We start from the raw sequence: 25,108 nt of genomic DNA, 5'->3' as shown, positions 1-25,108 counted from the left end.
TCAAAGGTATCAAACTGCCAAGCAAAATACGTATCCAATTTTATTATTATTTTTATTAAATTTATTGAGGTGACATTGGTTAGTAAAATTATATAGGTTTCAAGTGTACACTTCTATAATTTTTCACCATATATTTGACCCCTTTTCCCTGTACCACTCCCTACTCCTTTCCAACTTTATTAATCATCATGGAAATGCGTAATAAAACCAAAGTGCAACACCACTACATACCTGTCAGAATAACTAAAATGAAGAACACAATACACCAAATGCTGGTAAGGATGTGGAACAACTAGAACTCTCATATGTTGCTGGTGGGAGTATAAATTGGTACGACCAATCTGAATACTTTTTGGCAAGATTTAACACAAAGTTGAATATTTGCCAACCCTATGACAAAACAAGTTCATTGCTAAGAAACGCATAAATGTGTCCACCAAAGAACATTTGAAAACAAGTGCTCCAAGCAGCACTATTTGTAATAATTCAAACCTGGAAACAACCAAAATATCCATCAACAGCAGAATGAATAAGTATTTATGTACTGGAATACTATACAACAATGAGATGAACAAATTATTGCAATGCACAACATCATGAATGAATCGCAAACAGGATATTGAGAGAAAGAAGCAGAAGTAAAAGAATACAAAGTTCAAAGACTTACAGAACTAATTTAAAACTAATCTAATGTGTTAGAAATCAGGATGGTGGTTACCTTTGGGAAAGAGTTAGTGACGTGATGAATTACTGTGTGTACAGCCCCACCTCACCCCAGTCCAAGCACAATGTGTTCCCATTCACCCATGCAGGTTCCCTGGCTTGCATACTCATTCTGCACGTTCTCCAACAACTGCTGTTAAGTTTAAGATATAACACAGGATTTAAACAGACTATTCAGAACAACTACAAACAAGTTGTGCTAATTTACCACTAAAATTTATAGGGAGATGAGCAAAAATTTTACCAGTTTGAAGAATTATAAAAGAAAGAAAACAAGATGGGTATCATGGGAGGATAAATTGGAATTACTCTTTCGAAGATCATGCTGGTGATATCTATTAAAATAAGCAAGGTGTATATTCTTTGACCCAGCATCACTATTCTTATTCAACCTACAGAAACACACCAATGCCCAAAAGATAAGAAAATGGATGCTCTATGCAATGTATCTTATACCAACTCCCAAATTGGAACCACTCCTAAATTTGTCATTAGTTGGTTGGTGAAATGAATTATGATAGTCATACAATGGACTGCAATGCCATGACTTTGCTACTTCCAAGTTATGTTACCTTAAGTATATTAACTTCTCTGGGCCTCAGTTTCCTTATATATAATTGAGGAATAATGATAGCATATTAGAGCTGATATTTGGATTAAGTGAGTTAATATTTGTACAGGGCGTAGAATAGTGCCTGGCATACATGTTTTTCAAATACAACAATGAAAGGTATTGTTAAAAGGAATGCAGTATATCTATATGTACTGACATGGGGCGGTGCCTAGAACTGAATGGAAGGATGTTGAATACATCTTGCTATATCTGAAAATAAAAAATACAAAACAATTTATAATATGATGCCACTAAGATGTCAAAAAAGTCGAGACTGAATTGATTGTCTCTCTCAAACCTACTCTTTCCCCAAATCTTCTTACTCAGGCAAAAACCCTGCAGCTGTCCTTTTGCTCTTCTCTTTCCCTCACGTCACATATCCAGTCTATCAACAAATTCTGTCTGTTTTACCTTCAGAATAAATTTACAATCTGACCACTTTGTACCACTTCCATCACTCCCACCATCTCTTGTCTGAATTATTACAATTATCTCCTGTCTAGTGTCACTGCTCTAGCCTTTATCCCCCTTATTCTCAAAATAGTAGCCTGGGTAAAGTCAGATAGTGATTAATTGCGCAAAATCCTTCAATGGCTTCCGAGTCACTTGAAAAAAACATCCTTACGATGGTTTACATATATACAGCAAAAGCTAGATGCACTATTTCTAGGCCTGGCCCAATAAAAACCTACCGCACACCATCTTCCATTCCTTTTCCCCGATCTCCAACTTAATGTAGGTGACTGTGACCAACTTGGAGCTGTAAGTTGGAAAGAACCTGTGTCTCCAAAGGAGCTACCCATCTATCAGAAATATCCATTTTAAACTTCATATGAACGAGAAATAACATATAACATTTGAGTCATTACATATGTTGTGTGTTTTTTGTGTGGCATAGTTTATGCCTTTGTTATTCTGGATGATTTTCTGAATGTTATTCTGGCAATTATTCTCTCCAACCTAATACCTCCAACAAGTACCTTGACAGAAAACTGTCTATGACTTTTCATATGTCATGTTTTCTTTATCTGTATACTGTGATTGTAAATATTAGTGCTATCTTTTTAGGTATATGAGTTAACCACCAAGATCATGTAATACAAAACCTCTCAATCTCTTCTGCAAATACACAGAAAACTCAGTACCAACAATGTAGTCAAAGGACTCTGTTTTCTCAAGGCCTACCTCACTTGAGATGTTATAGTGTTTAACTGAGAAGTAGCTTTAAATACTGGGAAGAGCCGTCTCTTCAAAGTGCTGAATAACGCCACTAAATAATCACGAAGAGGAAAAGAAAAAGTAAATACAAAGGAGGGGAAAGAGGGAAAGAAATGCCCATCTTGGCAAGGATGGTAGATATCCCCGAAAACCTCAAGTACATAAAGTTAACCTATGCCTACATTGTTGCATTATATCTGAAGTGATTGTTTCTTGCTTAAAAGTTCCCATGAGAACCCAAACCTTAACATGATCTCAGGAAAAATACTCAAACCTTACCATTTTACTCATCAAAATAGCCACAAGTTGAGATTGACTGGAAGTAAACAAGATTCTGTTCCTCCTTCCTATCCCCAAACAACTAATCAGCCTTTGTTTTTAAACTGCAAATATTCTGAGGAGGAAAAAAAAAAAAAATCATGACGTCTAAAAACCAAAATGGGAGCAGGGGCAAGAAAAAAGACTAATCCAAAATTTACCCCTTATAATAGCTGATGGAGATACTTCAGCCTCGTTTTAAATGCTCTTTTCTTCTATCCCTCTTTCCAAAAAGCAAGAGGATATGATTAAGGCAGGAAGAGCCACCTGCTCTGCCTGCTCAAAATCAGAGCTTACCTCCTTAGATTGATGGCCTTTGCCAAGTTTGGAACACCTTCCATCTCTGTTGTCTTCTGCCCCATCAGACTGCTGATAGGCCTACGGGGGGAAGAAAGAGAAACAGACCTGCTAGATAGCCATATCCAACTCATTATTTGCCTTCTCAAAAGGAATCACCAGTTCTTACTATTCATGGAAGGCAGATAATCCAACTGTTACTTGGCCTCAGAAGACTGACATTGGTCTTTCAGAAGCTTTTCCTTGAACAATTTAGCATCAAAAGTCTCAACAGGTAAGCAAGAATCAAATGCTGACTTAAGAGCAAACAAATCTCAGACAACCACATCAAAACAGTAATAAAAACCTCTCCTCTGCCAACTGAGTCCTTCACCATATCTCTAAACTTCAGAAGATTTTCAAATAGATATTATATGTTATTAAACAATGACACGACGTGAAATTCTAAAGTATTCTCATGAATCAATGATCACATCCGTGAAAGAGAGTAGGATAACTTCGAAGAATCCCAGTGGTAGGGGCTTCTAGCGACCTATCCTCATCACTCACTGTCTTGAAGATGCTGCCTCGCCATCCATGACAGAAAGGTGACTACTCTCCTACCTAAAATCTCTGTGTAGGGTGAGTCTGCTTTCCCTCAGCACATATTCCTATGTATCACCTCCATGGTCAGGAAATACTTCCTTATGATCAACGAAAACCAACGAATTCATCTTCTCTAATCTGCCAAAATTACAGAAAAACAACTTAGTCTTCCTTACCCATCCCTTTATATGTTTGAAGGAGTACTCACATCATTTTTATTCTGTTCTCTAAGATAAATCACCATAAGTCCTTTAATCCTTACTCATACAATTAATTGGCTATGAAACCTCTAGTTCTATATATATTATAAATTACAACATTAAGGTTCTCAATAGGTTAACACTAGACTACAGAACTGAAAAGAGTCCAAATGCAGGTAGTAAAACATAAAACACATCTGAAGACCACATAGAATATTACCTACTGAAGCAGAAGTAATAAAATGTTAGTGTTTGCCTCAATTATCTTGTGCCTAATTTTCTGCTTTCCCTCTTATATATAGCCTCTAAAAAATAAGAAACAACTTTCAAATGAAGCTTATTAAATATACAGATAATCCTAATATTTCAAAGAACTAGATTCAAGTTAAACAGACTAAAAAAGTAACTGTCTATATAATGAATTTTATTTTTGTCATTTTTTAAAATTAAAAGATATAAATCTAAACCTCCTAAAGCTGCCTTATTTAAAAATATGCTCTAAATAAAAATACGAATCATCAGTTATCCACTTTAATCAGCTAAAAATAATGAAATTGCCTATTGACAAGATAAAATTGAAATGAGAAAAGTGACCTATTACAATACTATTCAAATTGAGAATATTAACATTCATTGCCAACTGCAAACCACAATAAAGAGGCTGAGAAAGCCTCTCATTGGCCTGCAGGTCTTGTTTTTTAAGTAATTTGAAAAACAGTGACAGAAAATATTTAGGCCTTTTCAACTATTTATTTTGGTATAAACTATATACCTGGTAACTTAAAAATGGATTAATTTTCTTCTGTGTTGTGAAAATTCTCAAAGTATCAGTCATATCATTAACACCCAATCTTGCTTGTAAATAATTCTCAAATGTGAAGTCTGTTTTAAGCCATTTATTCCTTTAAAATAAAAAAATGTTAATGATTATACTACTTCCCCATACTTTCCATCTAGCAGTGTACAAATTTTTATAATCAAGAAAGAAGAAGTGTCTTCCTTACAATAATAAAGTGTTTCAAGGTAAAGGCTTGAAGGTATTTTATTAAACTAAGATCTGATATCAAAATTAAAAAGTAAATGAATGTTATATGAAGGATGTAAAGGGTAGAAAAGTCAGAGAACAAGGCTCTTCCACAAATGTCTTCAAGTCGTCAAAAACATTTTTCTATTTCATTTTTAAAAATGGATTTTCATTCAAAGGCAGGAAGGGCAGAATCAGAGAAGCATTGTTAGGTTGTTGAAAATCACTGCCACCTAAATCTTGCCATCTTCTCCCACAATTCAAGGGAAACATCATTATGTAAAAAGTCATCCATTATAAACTCAAGAAGCTTGAGACATGCAGTGCTATTCACAATAGCCAAGATATGGAAACAACTGAAATGCCCATCAACAGACGACTAGATAAAGAAATTGTGGTACATTTATACAATGGAGTATTACTGTGTCATAAAAAAATACACGAAATCTTACCATTTGCAACAACATGGATGGACCCAGAGGATATCATGCTAAGTGAAATAAGTCAGACTAAGAAAGACAAATAAATATCATATGATCTCACTTACATGTGGAATCTAAAGTACAGATTAAACGAAAACACAAAACAGAAACAGACTCACAGATACAAAGAACAAACTGATGGTTGCTAGATGGGAGGCGGGTTGGGAGGATGGGTGAGAAAGGTGAAAGGATTAGGAAGCACAAATTGGTAGTCACAAAATAGTCATGGGGATGGGAAATACATTATGGAGAATATAGTCAATAATGCTGTAAAAACTATGCATGGTGTCAGATGGGTACTACACTTACGGGGGATCATTTCATAAATTATATAAATGCCTAACCACCTGAAACTAATATAAAATAATACTGAATGTCAACTATAATTAAAAATATAGAGAGTGGCCCGTTAGCTCAGTTTGTTAGAGCGTGATGCTCGTAGCACCAAGTTTGCCGGTTTGAGGAGAGCTGTGTCCTCAAGTACGGCACAGGGAATATAGCCAATGGTGTTGTAATAACTATGTACAGTGTCAGATGGATAGTAGACTTGTTGGGGTTATCACTTTGTGAAAAGTGTAAATGTCTAATAATATGTTGTTTTGGACACCTGAAACGAATAAAAATAAAATAAATAAATAAAAGGCTTGAGGGAAACAGGTATTTCCCAAGAAAATCAATAATAAATGGATTTACATCAGTTCTGGGTGCTAATATGTTGTAAATAATTATTCAAATTCATAGTTATAAACAAAATGAAATAAGCTACTAAACCTCACGTCTTCAATTCTGTTCACATTAAAAATGACCAAACACTGTTATATACCAAGAACCACTAAAATGTTCTTAATTCTTTGATCTACTTCCTTAAATATATTCTAAGAAAATTATTAAAAGAGAGGGAAATCTATAGGTGTGAAAAACATTCACTGCAATCTGAATTACTGCACTAGAAAAAATGTCCAACCAACCAATGGGTAGATATCTTTTGTGTTTTTTTAAGTTTACCTATATTTAGTTTTACCCTGATTCATTCCTTCATTCCACAAAAAGACAGCTTACAAGAGCATATCAAAGCAATTCATTATATATGTATAATATGTGGATCAAGGAAAAAAACAATTTAAATATGCTAATCAGGTTAGGTCTAAACCAGTCATTATGGTTGCACTTCTAAGTTTGTATGAGTTTATGAGTAGCCATAGTTAAAAAAAAAAAAAAAATGGCCATTAAATAATTCTCATTAGAGGAAAGGAAAAGAGAAAGCATAGTTCCTTAGGAAAAACAGAATTGTTACTAGATGGCATATATTCTGGATGATGGGTGCAGGGAGACATTTAAAAAAATACTTATTGACTACATAGAGTCAATAATATTGTAATAACTGTATGGTGTTAGATGGGTACTAGATTTATCTGGGTGATCATTTCATAGGTAATATAAATGTCTACTCATTATGTTGCACACCTGTAGCTAACACAATATTGTATGTCAACTGTAATTGAGAAGTAAATTTTAAAATATAAATAATAATTAAAAATTATACAACAAATAAATGTTATAATGTTAATGAAAAGATACAAAATCATATGTGCACTCTAACCGCAGTGATGTAAAACCATGCTACATATGGAAAAAAGACTAGATAGTCATACATATAACCTTTTCCCCCACAAAACTATGATTCCTTTGACTACAATGACTGTATCATATTCTTCTGTACCACAACCACACCTCAGTTGAATGCCAAGCACACAGTAGTAGTTAAACTCTATTAAAAGGTCTATGTTTACTTGACTCATTTAAGATAATATTTGGCTTACAAGATAGAAATACTCACTATACAACAGAATAAAGAATATAAAGGAATTTCTGATGAAGACCCATTACTGCCACACTATGAGTGGCGAGGTTGACTGCAGACTCCTTACATAGTTGAAAAGCACCAACAGGTCTGTCTCAAGTCACAATTTCCTTATTCCACTCTGTATATATTTCAGATTCTTCCTTAAGGCTCATAAGATACCTACTAAAAAGTGTTACTGTTGCTCTCAGATAAGGAATAATACACAGCATTTAAAAAAATGCTTTATTCATGTTGGAAAAACCAAAAATACTTAATATAGCTCAAATTTTGAGAAGAGAGCAACCAGAAATCTCCAAAATCTAACATGCCCACAAAATTGTAACGAAATTTTTATGGACTCAACTTCTCAACACTGTGAAATCATATGACAACCTGATATATTTCATACTATCAAAAGATGTAAAGTGTGTCCTTTAATTCAGTTCCTATTTCTTGACTTTTTCTTGCTTCTCAAACAGCAACTACAACCAAAATTTCCCCTTTTAACATAGGAAGTAGTCTTCAAAGCAGAACTTGGACTTTTATTGTGGCTGCATTTTAAAAGGGATATGTGCCCTAAAACATGTAAGTCAGAATTGACAGTCTTTTAAAACTAAAGACTCTAACATATAAGTATGGAAATTAGACAAGATACTGTTATCATATAGCACTCAAAAAATGACACTAAATAGAAAATCCTCTACTGTAGGTATCGTCATCAGTAATTTCTGTGGCCATAAATAAGTGCTTATTTAAAACCAGATGTTAGGAACACTAAAAAATACATTTAAAACATTTAAAAAGTAGGTTGGGTTACAATAATTTTAACAAAAATCACTATATATGCTTCAAAAACCAAAATCAACAGAATATAAATAGCCCAGATAATCTATTTCCTATTATACAAAAAAGAACTAATACACTCTGACATACACACATTTAAATGATTTTGTCTTTTAAAAAACATATTCCCAGTTCTGGCTTTCCATAGAATATGGCATTGAGAATACTTAAGGACTACCTCCTACCACCACCTTTTTCAAAAAGGTGCTTTGATTCATAATTGGAGATTTGGGAGAGAAAAAGCTAAGGGAGAAAAATGCAAAAAAACTCAAACTATTTTACAAACCCAAAATATTTTACAGATGTTTAAATGTGGTAAAATAAGATTTGGAAGAAAAATGTAACATATACTTAGATTTCATATTATACCCAGTTAAAGCTTAGAGAAAACAGAAGAGAGAGGAAAACAATTAGATGGAAAAGAGTAAGACTCCAAGGTATCAAAGAAGGGAATAAGTCCCAAAGCATTCATAAAAGAAGGCTCATTCTAGCCTCAGCTCATGGACCAAGAGATTTAGTGTTATCAGCTTTGACATCTGAATGGTCAATTCTGATTAACCACAATTGTAAGTTCTCTAACTATTACTTAGACATCAGGATTTATTTCAAAATGGGATACGAGATTCCCAGGGGGAAATATTAATAACAAAAATAAAGATTTCAGAACAAATTTAGTTCAAGAACATAACCAATACTTGGTGAAGAATTTCCTCATCCCTTCCCTAGAGAATAATAAATTACTTTTAAAAGATACCTTATTTTAAAAAATTACTTTGGGGGCCAGCCTGGTGGCTTAGGTGGTTGGAGCTCCGTGCTCCTAACACCAAAGGCTGCCAGTTCAATTCCCACATGGGCCAGTGGGCTCTCAACCACAAGGTTGCCAGTTTGACTCCCGCAAGGGATGGTGGGCAGCGCCCCCTGCAACTAACAACTGACAACTGGACCTGGAGCTGAGCTGCGCCCTCCACGACTAAGACTGAAAGGACAACAACTTGATTTGGAGAAGTCCTGGAAGTACACACTGTTCCCCAATAAAGTCCTGTTCCCTTTCCCCAATAATATATATATATATATATATAAAATTACTTTGAATTAAAATAGGAAACAGTAATCAGTACTTTTGAGAGAGGAATGAGAAGATGGATATCACAGAACATGACAATTCCATAAAAGGTGGATATGATTCACTGGATTGGATAACAAATCTTAATTAAGAGACTACTATATTTTGTTTACATTTACTAGAAAGGAACAGTAAACAGGTTTATAAATTTCTAGTAATAAAAAAGATAAAGTATATGTGAAAAAAATTAGTAATTCATTCCATTTAGTTGGTTTTGTAAAAAAAGCAATAGTATCTCCTTTGAATGTGAGAAAGGTTTTATCGTACTTTAATATCAAAAATGCAATTTCAAGTACAAGGTAATTCTTCCTTTAATATCTCTCTTATCATAGAAGCAGATTACTAAGGCTGATTACTTAAGGCAGGAAAAAGGATTCTAGACAAGGAGTGCCTTTCTAAGTGAAAGGAAAATTTCCTTATCCAAAACTTGGTACTCTTCAGAAATCAAGGAGAAAATTTAATAGGTAAAACAATGAGAGGCTGGTTCTGTCAACTGTGCCTTTAGTGTTCGAATCTAAAATACTACATAATACCTGATATGAAAACACAATCAAGTTAGGATTAAAATATCTCCAATGGCCAATTTTTTTTCTTTGAATAGTGAAGGTGCAACTCTTGAAATATACCAAAAGCTTGTAATTGCCACTAGACGAGTAGTACTCATAGTAATGTGACTCCAGTAATGTATTTGTTGGTGTATGCACTGTGGAATCCATCACACAGCTAAGACCTCAGATTACTATAGTAAAATCATAGAAGTCACTTGACATATTCAGTGTTAACAAAGGGCACAGCACTCTAGGTATTTATACGCTTAAAAGTACAAAGATATGACATGTGGTTCATTCTGTCTCACTCTAGTTGGCTTCTGTCACCAAACATCCATTGGCTCCCTTCTATGGCATCTGTTTAACAGCCATGTGAAGTTCTCCTTGAATTCTAGAATTCTTGAACTCCAGATTCCCAATAATTCTAGGATTAACTTTATTAGGCTCTTCGAGAGTCCTAGAGGGAGCAGTCAGTTATCACATACACTCCAAGCCGAGTAGTGAAGGTTATCCATCATGAATGCCAGTCCTTTAGCAGCAGGTGTCACTATGTAGCTTTAATGAGTGATGCGGGAAGGGTAACTGCTGGCCATCTCTTACTCCCTAAGATTCTGAGTTGACAATGCTGAGAAGGAAAACTGGCAAGTACCCTGCCTGCCTGAATCAAACATGAAAACAGGCCATGAAGTTTCTCTCCATTTCTTTTCTAATTTTGACTTAATTAGGTCCACCTTCATTAGCCAAAAAGGGGAAATCATCCTTGGGGTTTGAAACAGTAATTATTTTAAAATCAAGAATAACATGTGGAATTATGTTAAAAATGAAATGATCCTGAAAAATGACATTCTGTTTCCCCTAAAGGCCATTTGCCACCAGAAAGGAACAAAAAAGAGAATTCAGTAATTTTTCATACATACTTCAAAGCTCGAGTTTCTCTTATATTTAAAAATTTTGAACAATACAGAAACCAATGGAACTTTGTGTAGTTGATCAAAATTAGAAGAGGTGATCCACATACACACCCCAGAATCCTGCATAACAGATATAGCATACCGTTAACTACAAAGGCTGAGAGCTAAATTGAAGAAGAGAGTCTTATGGGTATTTTTGATTTAGCCATTTCTGCAGACATGGGTATCATGTGAAAATGTGAACTAAAAAGAACTAAACCTCACTCCCAGGTCTCACTCTTAAGTCTGGGATGACAATTCCAAGTATATATTTGGAACCCTAGTCAAATGTCAGGATGACTCACTCCACTATCAGAGCCCACTCTTTAATGTGTACTTATGAGGAGAGGTATTTTTTACTTACTCTGGTCAGCATAATTTTTTGCTTTGAGTTCAAGTTGTCTTGTTTGAGATTCTAAAGATTCCACTTGGGTCTGTAGATCCTTTTTTTCCTGTTCTTGAGAGTCTTCAAATTCAATGAATTTCTAATGAAGAAGAAATAGATATTATTTTCATTAGAAAAATGAAACCTTTTAAACATTATCAACTCCAGTGTTTCTTGCTATCAAGAATCACAATTCAGCATTAACTACTCAAAAAGATCTCAGAACCACAAACTTTGGTTGACTTTTTAGTTTCTCTATAAAAATTTAAGTTTTAAAACCTCTGAATAGACAAGGAAAAAGATGACAAAATAATTTTTGCATATTTATCTGAATTCAAGATACAACTTTTACATAATTTTGTACATAACATGTACAACAAAAAAAGAACTAAAGAATGATGGAACACTAATTTTACTAACCATTGTCACCTTAATAAATTTTAATTTAAAAAAAGCAAAAAAAAAAAAAGATGAAACATCAATAAATATTTGTTAAATGATTATTTGATTAATGACAGTCTTCTAAGTCACCAGAACCATGAAATTTAAATTGTTTAAAAAAAAGAACATGAAATATCTCTACCAATCAAATTTAATTTACTAAAACTGTCCTCATGGAGATTATCACTGCATCTAATCATCAAATCTCAACCCTCATCTTAATCGGGATTACTTGACAACTAACTGATCACTCACTCTCCTCCTTAAAACATATTTTGTTCATTTAGTTTCCAGGACTTTTCCTCTACTTTACTGGCTGCTCTTACTTGGTCTTCTTTGTTCGTTCTTCCTCTTCTCAACTTCTTTACATTGGCAAGCTCAGTCCTTGGACAATTTTTTCTTTTCATTGTTACTCTTATTCCCTGGTGATCTCATTCAGTTTCATGGCTTTAAATGCAAACTACATGCTGACAACCTCCAAATTTCTAGCCCAGTCTCTAGCCCAGACTTGAAATCCAGATTTGTATGTCCAACTGGAGAACTTCATTTGAATGTCTAACAAGCACCTTAAACTTAACATGTCAACGCTTGCTCCTCCTGGTCTTTACCTAAATTGTTAAATTACTTCGGTCAATTGCTCAGGCCCAAAACTTTGGAGTCAGCTTTCACTCTTCTCTTTCTCTAATACCTCATATGTCTAATCCATCAGCAAGTCTACCTTCAGACCCAGCCACTTTTCCTCATCCCCACCACCAACTTGGTCTGTACCACCGTTATCTATTGTCTGGATTAATTCAATAGCAATAGCCTCCTAACTGGTTTTCTTACTTCCATGCTTGCCCTTCACAGTGCATTCTTAATACACAAGTTTGGGTGACCCTTTCAAAAGTAAGGTATATCAGTCTACCCTTCTGCTCAAAAACCCTCTGATTGCTTACATTCTCCCAAAGTCCTTACCACAGCTTCCCAGGACCAACACAATCTACCATCCTCTTACCGTATTTCCCCAAAAATAAGACCTAGCTGGACCATCAGCTCTACTGCGCCTTTTAGAGCAAAAATTAATATAAGACCCGGTTTTATTTTAATATAATGTAAGACCGGGTATAATATAATATAATATAATATAATATAATATAATATAATATAATATAATATAATATAATATAATATAATATACTGGGTCTTATATTAATTTTTGCTCCAAAAGATGCATTAGAGCTGATGGTCCAGCTGGGTCTTATTTTCGGGGAAACACTTCTTTGACACATTCCTCTAGTACTTCCTCCTCCTCTGCCCAACTCCACATACTCTGAAGCCTCCCTGCATTTCCTCCAACACTCCCAGGCTTTGCACTGGCTTCCTACTGCTCAGAATCATCTTTCTCCAGACATCTAAATGGCTCACTCCCTCTTCACCCCCTTAAATCTTTGTTCAAATATCACCTTATGAAGACATTCCTTGTCCATTGTATTTAAAACTGCACTACTCACTCTGTCCTGCCTTCCCTATATTTTTCTCTACAGCACTCATCCTCATCTAACATACTGTGTATTGCAGTAATTTAGCTTACTTATTATCTGCCTTGCCTCACTAGAATGTAGGCTCCATGAGGGCAGGGATTTGTTTTTGTTTGCTGCTGTCTTCGCAGAATGATGATGGCACATAGCAGGTGCTCAAATATTTGTTAAACAAACAAAAAATATTTTGAGTAATAAAAACTGAAACCCAGGGCGGACGGGTGGCTCAGTTGGTTAGAGCGTGAGCTCCAGGCAACAGGGTTGCTGGTTCGATTCCCACATGGGCCAGTGAGCCGCGCCCTCTGCAACTAGAATGAAGTCAATGAGCTGCTGCTGAGCTGCCACTGAGCTCCCGGGCAGCCGGATGGCTCACTAGGTTGGAGCATGTGCTCTCAACCACAGGGTTGCCAGTTCGACTCACGGCAAGGGATGGTGGGCTGTGCCCCCTGCAACCAAGATTGAACAACAGCAACTGGACTTGGAGCTGAGATGCGCCCTCCACAACTAAGATTGAAAGGACAACAACTTGAGTTGGAGCTGATGGGTCCTGGGAAAAACACTGTTCCCCAATAAAATTCTGTTCCCCTTCCCCAATAAACTATTTTTTAAAAAAAACTGAAACCCACATAGAACAATGTAGAGTTCACCAAAAACTCAGGTATCACTAAATACACCCGAGTTTTAATATGAAATATTTTGTCTATTACATAATTTATCTGTCCTGAAACATTTCAGTCACTGTAGTGGACACTGGTTTTTGTTTGCACACATTGCCTTCCTTTGAGGAACAACTTCTTCCCAGTTTCATGCTAATTCTATTCAACCCATGCAAATCAACTGGTCAGCACTCCATCTCCCTAGGGGTGGGCACATGGCTTGAACCAGAATAGTGAGAGTCCTCTCTGGGACAGCTGCCAGTTATTAGGAAGAATACCTACAAACTCTAAGAACCTAGCAGGCTTAAGCTGCAGACATCTTTTTCCAACATATGGAAAGAGCACGCCTGAAAATAAAGACAATATAAAAGAAAACAAAGAGCAAGGAAGAATAAAACACGAATTAAAGATACTATTTGAGTCCTAGATTCAGTATTTCCAGGAGCCAGCATTCCCAGTTGTTTTTATTTTTTCAGTTACATAAGCCACTAAATTCCTATTTTATATAAGCTGGTTTGAGTTGGTGTCTATCATAAGAAACTGAAAGCATCCTAATATAGTCATCTACTTTCCCTCAAGAGCCATTTGATTTCCTTACGCCAGCTATTAGCCGATGTTTTTATTATCTTTGAAGCCTGAAATCTACAACCTCTAAAACACTGGTTCTTTTTTTAAAAATTAATTAGGATAACCTTGGTTAATAACATTATATGAATTTCATGTGCACAACTTTGTAATATGACATCTGTATACTCTATTGTGTGCTCACTACCGCAAGTCTAGTCTCCTTCTATCACCATATATTTGACCCTCTTTACCCGCTTTGTCCTACCCCCATTTCTCTTCCCCTGTGGTATCCACCATACCTTTGTCTGTGTCTATGAGTCTGGGGTTTTTGTTTGCTTGTTCATTTGTTGCTTTTGGTTTATATCCCACATGAGTGAAATCATATGGTTCTTGTCCTTTTTCCATCTGACTTATTTCACTTAGGATAATACTCTTAGATCCATCCATGTTGTCACAAATGGCAATATTTCATCTTTTTATGGCTGAGTAGTATTCCATTGTATATATGTACCACATCTTCTTTATCCAATCATCCATCAAAGGATACTTAGGTTGAAACATGGATTCTTAATCATTTAAGGGACCACAGACCCATTTGGGAGTTTGATGTATCCATGAACCATGTTTCCCCAGAAAAAAATGTCCTCACCCATCCCAAATTTTGCCTGTTTTTCTCAGGGGCTCAGAGACCTCTTAAATCTTTCCACAAACCTACATTTAGTACGCCTGGCCCCATAATTTTCTATGAAAATATTCCGTATTTGCGAGGCTCTTAGAAGCCTCAAACAGTGATTGTTTATTTTTCCAGACTATTAATCTAAAGATGACTATATGTCGAAGGAGTAAAGGTTATAGGAAATATCAGAAAAGAGGCAAATTTGACAAATGTTTCAAACAAATCGTGCCTTCAAGAAATATCTATGACTACTTGTGACGTGTCAGGCACGTGGAACATGATTGTGAGCACCACACTATCCCCACCTTCCAGACGTGTTCACTGTCTCCAAACTGAATCAGATAATATAATAGGCCACACTAAACGGAAACCATCAACTACATAGCAGGATGTTGCTGATAAAGTATGAGTAAGTTATTTCAACATTTTGCCTGGGGATATGAGCAAAGACTAAGAATAAGAAAATGTAATTATTGTTTGGCCTGTTTTGAAAATGATGCTCCCTTGGCTAAATGAACTACTATATCTGGGTAAGTAACCAGAAATTCTTATTTTAAGCTCCCGTTGTGCTATGAATAAAATATTGTTTTAAAGTGCATACAGCAGGTATTTACCAAGTGACACTCAAAATGCTGTGCTACTAAACTCCTAACAAAAAACTTTACCATTAACAGGGGTAGGGTGAGGGGTTGGGGAAACGGGTGAATGTGGTCTAAGAATACAAATTTGCAGTTATAAGATGAGTTAAGTTCTGGGGATGTAACATACAGCAGCATGGTGACTACAGTTAACAACACTACTGTATTGCGTATTTGGAAGTTGCTAACACAACAGATTTTAAAAGTTCTCGCCACACACTAAAAAATGTGTAGCTACAGTATATGAAGTGATGGATAACTAACCTATTGTGGTGATCATTTTGTAATATATATATCAAATCATTATACCGCACACCTTAAACTCACACAGTATTATGTCAATTATTTCTCAATAAAGCTGGGGAAAAATAACTAGCTTTACCATTATTCTGCCTATTCAGACCTCCTTTCTGACTGAGAGAAGAAATATCATAGGGACACAGAACTTCATGTCTGCTCTGTTTCCTGGCGACCCAGTTTGGCTACAGAAGGGCATGAATAATCCATAACCGTTTAACAGTAACTGGTATCTGCTTACTCTGCTACCGTTCCTTAGACCTACCTAGATGATTCAAGCTTCAATTGTTCACATTTTATTATGACTACTGACGTCTTATATCTATATCACCTGAAGTAAATATGGCCGAAGAGTTTTTTGGGTTTTTTTTGGGTTTGTTTTTTCCCCCCAGAATTATGTGAGTTCTTGGAAGGGCAGCGCTATTTATCACCAAATGGAAATCTCTTGTTTCTGCAGCTTCCCTTCACAGGAAAGGACTGACGATAATGAAAATATTCCACAGCAAATACATAATCCCAGGCCTATCCTTACAGCAAATTAAAACAGATAAACTTAGAGACTACGAAATGCATTTCTCTCATAAGGGTATATTCTTTTCTTTCTTATCCTAAATGGTGGATTTTAAACTTTTTGGAATAATGAACTCCTTTGAGAATCTTATGAAAATAAACCTTTTCCCCAGGAAGGTAAATATATGAAACACAAAACTATGCATTCAATTTCAGTGCATCTTCAAGTTCTACAATAAATCAGGAATGATTTTCCCCTATTTACAAAAATTGTAAATGTTGAGGGTTTTTTGTCTATAATATTTTGATACTTTTCCGTTTTTAATTTTGTGATTGTAACATGGGAGAGCCAACTTTATTTTTTAAAAACATCATCAGGATCATAAAGCTATTATAGAATACACTCCCAAGGTAAATGTTGATTTTTTTAAAAATATAGTTTTAATAGAATTTTAATCTCTCTGCTCTTGAAAATCCCTATTTAAATGTGTATGATTATATCTTGGCTGGGAAATGCACAGCTGCCATCTACTCACTATTACACAACAAAAAAAATATTATGGTAAAGCATGTTGATAGGTCATACAGAGCACTGGAAGACTAGTAAGATAAATATTTCTTAACAGTCACAGTCTTCAAAGAGTAATGAAAAACAACTGAAATTTTCTAAATTGTTACCCAAGAAAAATATCTGTCAAAAAGGCTAGTTTGGGACCACTGTTTTGTGAAATATCCTTCATAATATAGATAGTTGCTATAGGGTAGAGTAGTAGCTCAGGAAACAGAACACTCATGATTAAGTACAAAAAACTTCAGAAAATGGCCTAGCTCTATATGGCACTTAGCAATAACGTGAAAATAAGGAACACTGATATAAGAATTTAAGAAAAACATTGGAATAAAAAATTGGAATAAAAATAGAGAAGGCGCCGTGATATTCAATCAGGTGCCAAAACTGGGCTCTTGGCAGAAAAAGGTTTGGATCCCTGGTCCTAACAAGAGCGCTTTCTCCTGGTTGGGGGTGGGGAACAGAGAGAGTATAAGGGAGGCAGTGAGAACTTTTCTTTTCCTATACGTAATAACCCTCTCATAACTATAGAGAACATAATTAGGCAACAGGTGACATGGGTTACACTAAAAAGAAAGTTCTCCAATGAGGCTTTCCACTTCTGTGCTCAGAGATCCTAGGTGGGCTAATAATAGCACATGTAAGTACTGCTGAACCTTATCACTCGCTTTGTAGACTACAAACATGACTGAAGCTTAAGTTTTAAAGTCTTAATTTACTTCAAAGACACATGGCTGCTTTCTACTTACACAAACTGAGATAACATCCTCATAAATACAGGAACATAGGCCACTCTTTCACTTTCTAGTCAAAGAAAAAAATTATCACAGTTAAATAAATCACACACCTATTTATGACTGTTCTCCAGATGTCAGCAGAAGTACAGAATGAGGAGTAAGGGAGTATGAAGCTACTACAAACACGTAATGTCATAAGATTTATTCAAATTCAATAATAGATTAAATAGAAAACTAAAACTCTATCTATCCAATCCAAGCACTTCTTTCATGACAGCCATCAAAGAAACACAGTAAACAGTCAACAATATAACACGCTAAGTTGTATAATGGAAGCAAGTATATGGGACAATAGAAACATAGACAAATAAGTCACTAAATCTACTTTAAAACAGAGAAGCCATTTCCGGTGACTCTGAAAGAAATAGTTTACCTAATGAAGTGAATGAAATAAAGACTTTCCAGGCAGAGGTAACAGCACATGCAAAGACAGAGGCATAAAGGTCATGGCATGCCCGGGGAATACAATTTGGGACTGAAATTTTAGTAGTTGATGTAAAGGGCAAACCATTAGCCAAAGAATAAGTTGGGAATCTGTCCTCTGATTCACAAAGGGAGTAAGTGGCAAAAGATTCCATTCATCCACCCATTCTTTCAACACAACTTGAGTCTCTACTGTCCTAAGTATCCTAAGGTGCTGAGAATGTAATAGATTAAAAGACAGCCTTGGTCCCTAAGTTCCATTGCTTGAAATTTAGCAGAAGTAAACAGAATTAAATATGCATGACTGAGGGGTGGCCAGTTAGCTCAGTTGGTTAGAGCGCCCGTGCTCAGAGCACCGTGCTCTTAACAACAAGGTTGCCGGTTCGATCCCCACATGGGCCACTGTGAGCTGCGCCCTCCACAACTACATTGAAACAATGACTTGACTTGGAGCTGATGGGTCCTGAAAAAACACACTTAAAATAAATTTTATGAAGTTAAAAAAAAAATTCATGACTGACAAAAGATGGATATGCAAAGATCTCAATTCACCAGTCACCTAATTTGAGATTAATGCTGATAAGGGATGACTGGCATTTCTATTACTGCCTAAGTGCCACCGACATGGGATAACAGCACAACCTTGGTTTACAAGTCAGTCGCAGGCTTGTATATCACATGATTCTTGCAAGATGTTTTAAAATGAGTTACCATTTCAAACTCTGAATATGAAATGACATAGTTCAAGTTCACACACAATGCAACCACATTGTAAGCACATGTGACATAAGAAATAGTACAAGGTATCAAAAAAGTGTGTAATAGGGAACTAACTTGATATAAGGGACTCAGGGAAGACATTTTTTAGACATTTAAACTCAGACCTGCAAGATAAATAAAAGTTAGTCAAGCAAAGAGAGACTGAAAGAAAGCAAGGAAGTCCAGAATGGCCAAGCTTAGAGACACGGGAGAGAGAATGGCCTGAGATGAGGCTGGAAAATAGATAAGGACCAAATCATACAGTGCCTTGCAGGATAGTGGATCATATTAAGAATGCTAAACTCCAATTATACTTTGAAAGGCTCAGTCTGTGAGGATACGGGGAATGCAATGGGGGGGGGGGGGGACGCGGTGAGAAGGGAACATTTGAAGGAAGAGCAAAGGTTACCATAGCAGTCCAAATGAGAGATGATTATGAGCACTGGCAGTGTGGCTGGAGAGACAAGGATGAATTCAAGGTGTACTGGAGGTACCCAAACAGGACTATGACTGAACGCATGTCAGGGAAAAGAGAGACGCAAAAGTCAAGAAAAAGTCTAGATTTCTGGTTTGACCAATGGTGCACATGGTGGTATAGCTTATCTAGGATAAACAGATGGGGGGAGGTATGGGTAATATACTAGATTTTTAACATCAAGTGGGCTATCTGTCAGACATTCAAGTATACATATGGAATATTTATTTGTAAATAATGCATCTCATTATTTGGAGTATAACTGATACAAATCACCTGAAGGTTAGCAATGTGAATCAAAGTCCTTAAAGAATGTACGAAAAGAGTGTTATTTATTTAAAAAGTGGTACTTTTTTCACACATTCTTTAAGGAGTTTGATATAAACATTATACAGTATGAGCCTACTTTTATAAACTGAAAGAATAAATAGATAGGCAAAAGAAAAGGTTTGGAGGCATCTATTAAAATGCTAGTAATGGTTGTTCAGCAGTGGTGGGATTTAAGGTGATTTTATCTTTTTAAAATAGCCTTATCCTTAAGTAGTCTGAAATTGCTGTTGTTTTTTTTAAACAATAAACATGCATTATTTACATATTTTAAAATAATAAAGGAAAGGGGGAAATACAAACTACAGACCTACACCTCTTCAATGAATGGTGGCTTAAGAGCTAAACATCTGACCTAAAATGATTATAGGCGTTTTAATCAAAATCAATTTCTGAAATGGGATATTGAAGAAGAGGGAAATCAATGTGAAGGGATAATTCTAGTTTAATTATATACAATTCATGCTATATACCATGACAGTACATACAAGAGTGATGTATTTCAGGACTAAGATACAAAATAGATTCATTTTACACACTTCATTTTTTCCCTATATTTTAAAGGTATTTATAATAGTTCCCAATACAAGTTGGTTTCCTTTTATTACTATAATGTGCACATAACAGTATTTTTATGCAATGTAAATAAGATTTGAAGCTTTACCCTGACCAGAGACATTTTGAAGAAAAAAAAAAAGGTAAATGAATGCTCACAAGAAGCCAATGAACATTCATAATTGATTTAACATGACTTAACTTCTTGTCAGTGGCTTAACTTTATAAAGTTGGTCACTCTCTATAACATTTGACAAATGATAAGGTTAGGGCAGTATCAAAATCAAGGTGGGAGAGGGACAATTTTTCAAATTATGAAACCATCCTTCCTCTGGAAAATTCTGGTTATTCCCACCACCTCCCCAGCACAGGAGTTTGTCAGCTCCCAGCTCCCTCTGGTATGTTGGTGTAGGTGCACATCTCTCCCAGCCCCCACCGCGTCTTCTCTTTCTCTCTCTCTCTCTTTCACACACACACACACACACACACACACACAACTTTAAAAAAAAAAGTATTGGGCAGGGGGGTGAGAGCCCATGAATGGGCTTTTTAGCATGTATGATAAATACACCTTCATTAGATATCCCTTTTCCCTCTCAATAACTAATTGGCCAACAACAACATTGACGTAACTTCGGATGGAACTCTCCTGGGAGCAACCTGACACTTTAAAAAAAAAAAAAAAAGCTTTAGACAATACAGACTTATGTCAGGATCTAGAAAGAATAAGCTTTGTGATGAAGCAAAATGGTTTCAAGTCCAGATGGCTTATAGGAGCTGTTTTGCCTCGCTGTTCTGGAGGAAAACAAATGAATACTTTGAACAGGCAAGCTCCTGAAGCTTAAAAAAAAAAAAATCCCTAGAAGTTGTTGCTTATCGGAATAAAGATTCAAGACAAAAAAAGAAGGAAAAAGGCCCTTTAAAATAGTAACTTTGACTACAGTAGTTGTCTAAAAAATAATTGATACAATAAAAGGCTCACTTATTGTTAAGTATCCACCAAGATATTATCCTGTCCGCATTTACTCTGTAGAGTGGGGGAAGAAAAATATTTCCATTAAATTAAACAATTATTGTTAAATTCAGTTAAATCTAATAGTTTTTCAGTGTAGTATCTTTTAAAAATAAAAGGATAGACCATCTTAAACAATGCCCGAGGCATTTGGTTTCTTTCCCCTCCAAATCCAAAACATGGAAACTTTTTCTAATACAAATGATTCCGTTTCTTCAAAAGTAAACAACAAGGGGGGGAAAAAAGAAAAGAAGAACTGTTACAGATTAAGAGAAAGTTAAACATATTAGACCAAGTATAAATATGTGGGCCATCTTGTTTTGATCCTGATTGAAACAACCAACCAACTATAAAACTACATTTATGAAACAATTGGGGAAATGTGAACACTGATTAAATGTTAGTAAAGAATAATCATCTATAACTTTCAGGCGTGTTTTTTTTTTTTAACTCCATCTTTTAGAGATATACTGATATGTAGTCTTTGATCTACTTTAAAATTATGATGCAAATGCTGACAGGAATCAGGAAGGACAGATTGAAAAACATTGGCTTGATGTGGATAACTGTTAAAGCTGAGTGATGGGTACACAGAAGTTCATTATACTATTCTCTCTATTTTAACACTTGGATAGTTCCAAAATAAAAAGCTAATAAATACTTGGAATATAATTTATTAGTGGCATTTAATATTACAAAATTTTATAGTAAAAGTTTCTTTTTTTTTTTTTTAAACTCCTGTTCTTTTATTTTTTTATTTATTTTATTTTATTTTATTAAATTTATTGGGGTGACAATTGTTAGTAAAATTACATAGATTTCAGGTGTACAATTCTGTATTACATCATCTATAAATCCCATTGTGTGTTCATCACCCAGAGTCAGTTCTCCTTCCATCACCATATATTCGATCCCCCTTACCCTCACCTCCCACCCCCCACCCCCCCACCTGTAAAAGTTTCTTATCATTAAATATCAAATGAAGTGCGGCCGGTTGGCTCAGTTGGTTGGAGCGCGTGCTCTTAACAACAGGGTTGCCGATTCGATTCCCACATGGGCCAGTGAGCTGAGCCTCCACAACTAGATTGAAGACAACGAGCTGCCACTGAACTGCCGCTGCGCGATTGGATGGCTCAGTTAGTTAGAGCGCGAGCTCTTGACAACAAGGCTGGCCATTCGATTTCTGCATGGGATGGTGGGCTGCGCCCCTTGCAATTAGATTGAAAATGGCGACTGGACTTGGAGCTGAGCTGCGCCCTCCACAACTAGACTGAAGGACAATGACTTGACTTGGAGCTGATGGGTCCTGGAAAAAACACACTGTTACCCAATAAAATTTAAAAAAAAATAATAATAATTTTAAAACAGTCAAATTAATATGCACAAAGGGGCATGCATAAGGATATTCATTGAAAGTACGACAGTTTAAAACTGGAAGATGACTTAAATGTCCACCAACAGACAACTGATAAGTAAATATGATAGATCTGTATTATGAAAACTACGTAATTGGTTAGGGAATTGGGGTGAGGGTGGGCCTGAGAAGAGGGGGGATGAATGGAAGTCTAAAAACACTAGGTAGGACTCTCCCTAATAGGTCCCCAGCGCCATCCCAGAGCACCCAGGTGGTCCGCCTTGCCCACCCACACAGAAGATAGAAAGTTTGTTTCCTGAAGAAATTCAGTAAAAGAAATTCTAGACTAGGGGATACCGGGCACAGCCAGGTGCCAAAGAAATGAGAGGAATGAAGTAAAATCTATACACCACACAGTAATACTGACAACCCCCTTTCCCTTCCTGCCCACTCAGATTCCCATGATAACTACTTATCTACCACCCCACTACCCCCCATCACCAATAAGATTATCTTTCTTTGGAAAAACCATTATGTCTCTGAGAAAAGGACATGGGGTACTGAAATCTGGGTTCCCAACAGGCAATAAAGTGCATCCAGGCACACAAAGCTTCTAGCCCTCCTTTTTCAGTTCCTCACTCTTAAAGCATGAAGGGATAATTAAGGGTCATCAAGTACTTGAAGCTCCAACCTGAAAGAGAGAGACCCAAACTATATTTAAAAAAAAAAAAAAAAAAAAAAAAAGACTCTGAGGAAATACACAAAGCAGCGAACAAATGAAAACTATAATTTATATACTCAAGAGACCGAAGGAAAGTCATCGCATCCATGAAACCAGAACAGTATGCTATTTTTAAAAAGAGGAGGGATGGGGGAAGAGTAAGAACAAGAAATAACTGTTGGAAAATTATAAAAATATGAAAACTGAAGAATCTAGCACTTAATCCTGTCTTTCTTATAAAAACTATACCTTGAGGTAACCAAACAGTTCATGAGGGGAAAGTTTTCCTTTATAAGAAAATTTAGCCAATAAATGCTGAAAGATTAATGGAGTTAGAATGGACCATTTCCCAATCCTTAATGAAATAATAGGGACTATCCAGTCACCATTCAGACTTTCCTGGTTGTTTCAAACGCTTTTGAAGACAGGATCCAAACAAAGTCCATGTGTTGCATTTGGATGATATATCTCTTAGGTCTCATTTAAATGAGATTTCCCAGTCCTTTTCACTCAATGATCTTATTATCAGCCATTGATGATCATAATACTTAAAACCATTATAAAGTATAATTTAGATCTTGTCAGACATAGGTTGTTGCCATTTATGAGGACATGAAACTGAACAGGCAATTCACAGAAAAGGAAAGTAGAATCATCAAGAAAATATGCTCAATCATACCAGTGATCTGAGAAAAGGAAATTAAAACAAGAGGGGGTTTCACACACATCAGGTTGGCAATAAAAAACAAAGTCTGATAGTGTCAAGTGTTGGCAAAGATACAGGGAAATAACTCTTATACACTACTGGTATATACATATGCCTTTTAAAGGATTAATTGTATACTACTCAAACTTAACTTGAGTTATAAAATTAGACTTCCGTCTTGTCAAAAGTAAGTATTTCCAGATGTTAAACAACAAAACAAAAAACCAAAAAATCACCTGTACCTAAAAATATATCTGAACAGCACTGGCTTATCTGACTAGTTATAGAAAAGGCATTTGCCAAAATTCAATATACCTTCATAATAAAAACACTCTACAACTGGGAATAGAAGGGAACTCCCTCAACCTGGTGAAGAGCATCCACAAAAACCCCACAAGTAACATCATACTTAATAGTTAAAGACTGAATACTTTCCCCCTAAAATCAGGTACAAGACAAAAATTTCACTCTTGCTAGTTCTATTCAGTATTCTACTAGAGGTTCTAGTCAAGGCAATTAGGCAAGAAAAATAAAAGACATCCAGATTGGAAAGAAAGAAGTAAAACTACCTTCATTTGCTGACCTCATGATATTGTCTATTAAAAAATCTTAAGGAACACACACACACACACACACACACACAACCTATTAGAAATAATGAGTTCAGCAAAGTTGCAGGCTACAAGATCAATATACAAAATCAAGTCTATTTCTAAACAACTTGTAATGAACAATCAAAAATGAAATTAAGGGGAAGGCGGGTGGCTCAGTTGGTTAGAGCACGAACTTTAGGCAATGGAGCTGCTGGTTCGATTCCCACATGGGCCAGAGAGCTGTGCCCTCCACAACTAGAATGAAGTCAATGAGCTGCCGCTCAGCTCCCGGGTGGCCAGAAGGCTCAGTTGATGGAGCGCGGGCTCTCAACCACAAGGTTGCTGGTTCAACTCCTCGACT

General features: G+C 35.8%; 1 protein-coding gene across 11 annotated transcripts in view; it reads right to left on the bottom strand.

Moving 5' to 3' along the window:
• SPAG9 (sperm associated antigen 9) overlaps positions 1-25,108 on the bottom strand; it is a 109,969-nt gene that overhangs the window by 72,833 nt on the left and 12,028 nt on the right. For 10 of the 11 annotated variants that reach the window (XM_019730987.2, XM_019730983.2, XM_019730991.2 and 7 more), the window contains exon 2: positions 11,132-11,252. In XM_019730987.2, the coding sequence (XP_019586546.1) occupies positions 11,132-11,252 (121 nt within the window). Of the gene's footprint in view, positions 1-3,169; positions 3,187-11,131; positions 11,253-25,108 lie in introns of those variants that run through there. The other variant, XM_074320537.1, reaches the window with a different exon arrangement.

The sequence above is a fragment of the Rhinolophus sinicus genome, linkage group LG15 (genome assembly GCF_036562045.2).
Source record: "Rhinolophus sinicus isolate RSC01 linkage group LG15, ASM3656204v1, whole genome shotgun sequence".
Classification (NCBI taxonomy): domain Eukaryota; kingdom Metazoa; phylum Chordata; class Mammalia; order Chiroptera; family Rhinolophidae; genus Rhinolophus; species Rhinolophus sinicus.
Note: the sequence above shows the minus strand (reverse complement) of the source record. Positions and strands in the feature narration are given on the sequence as shown.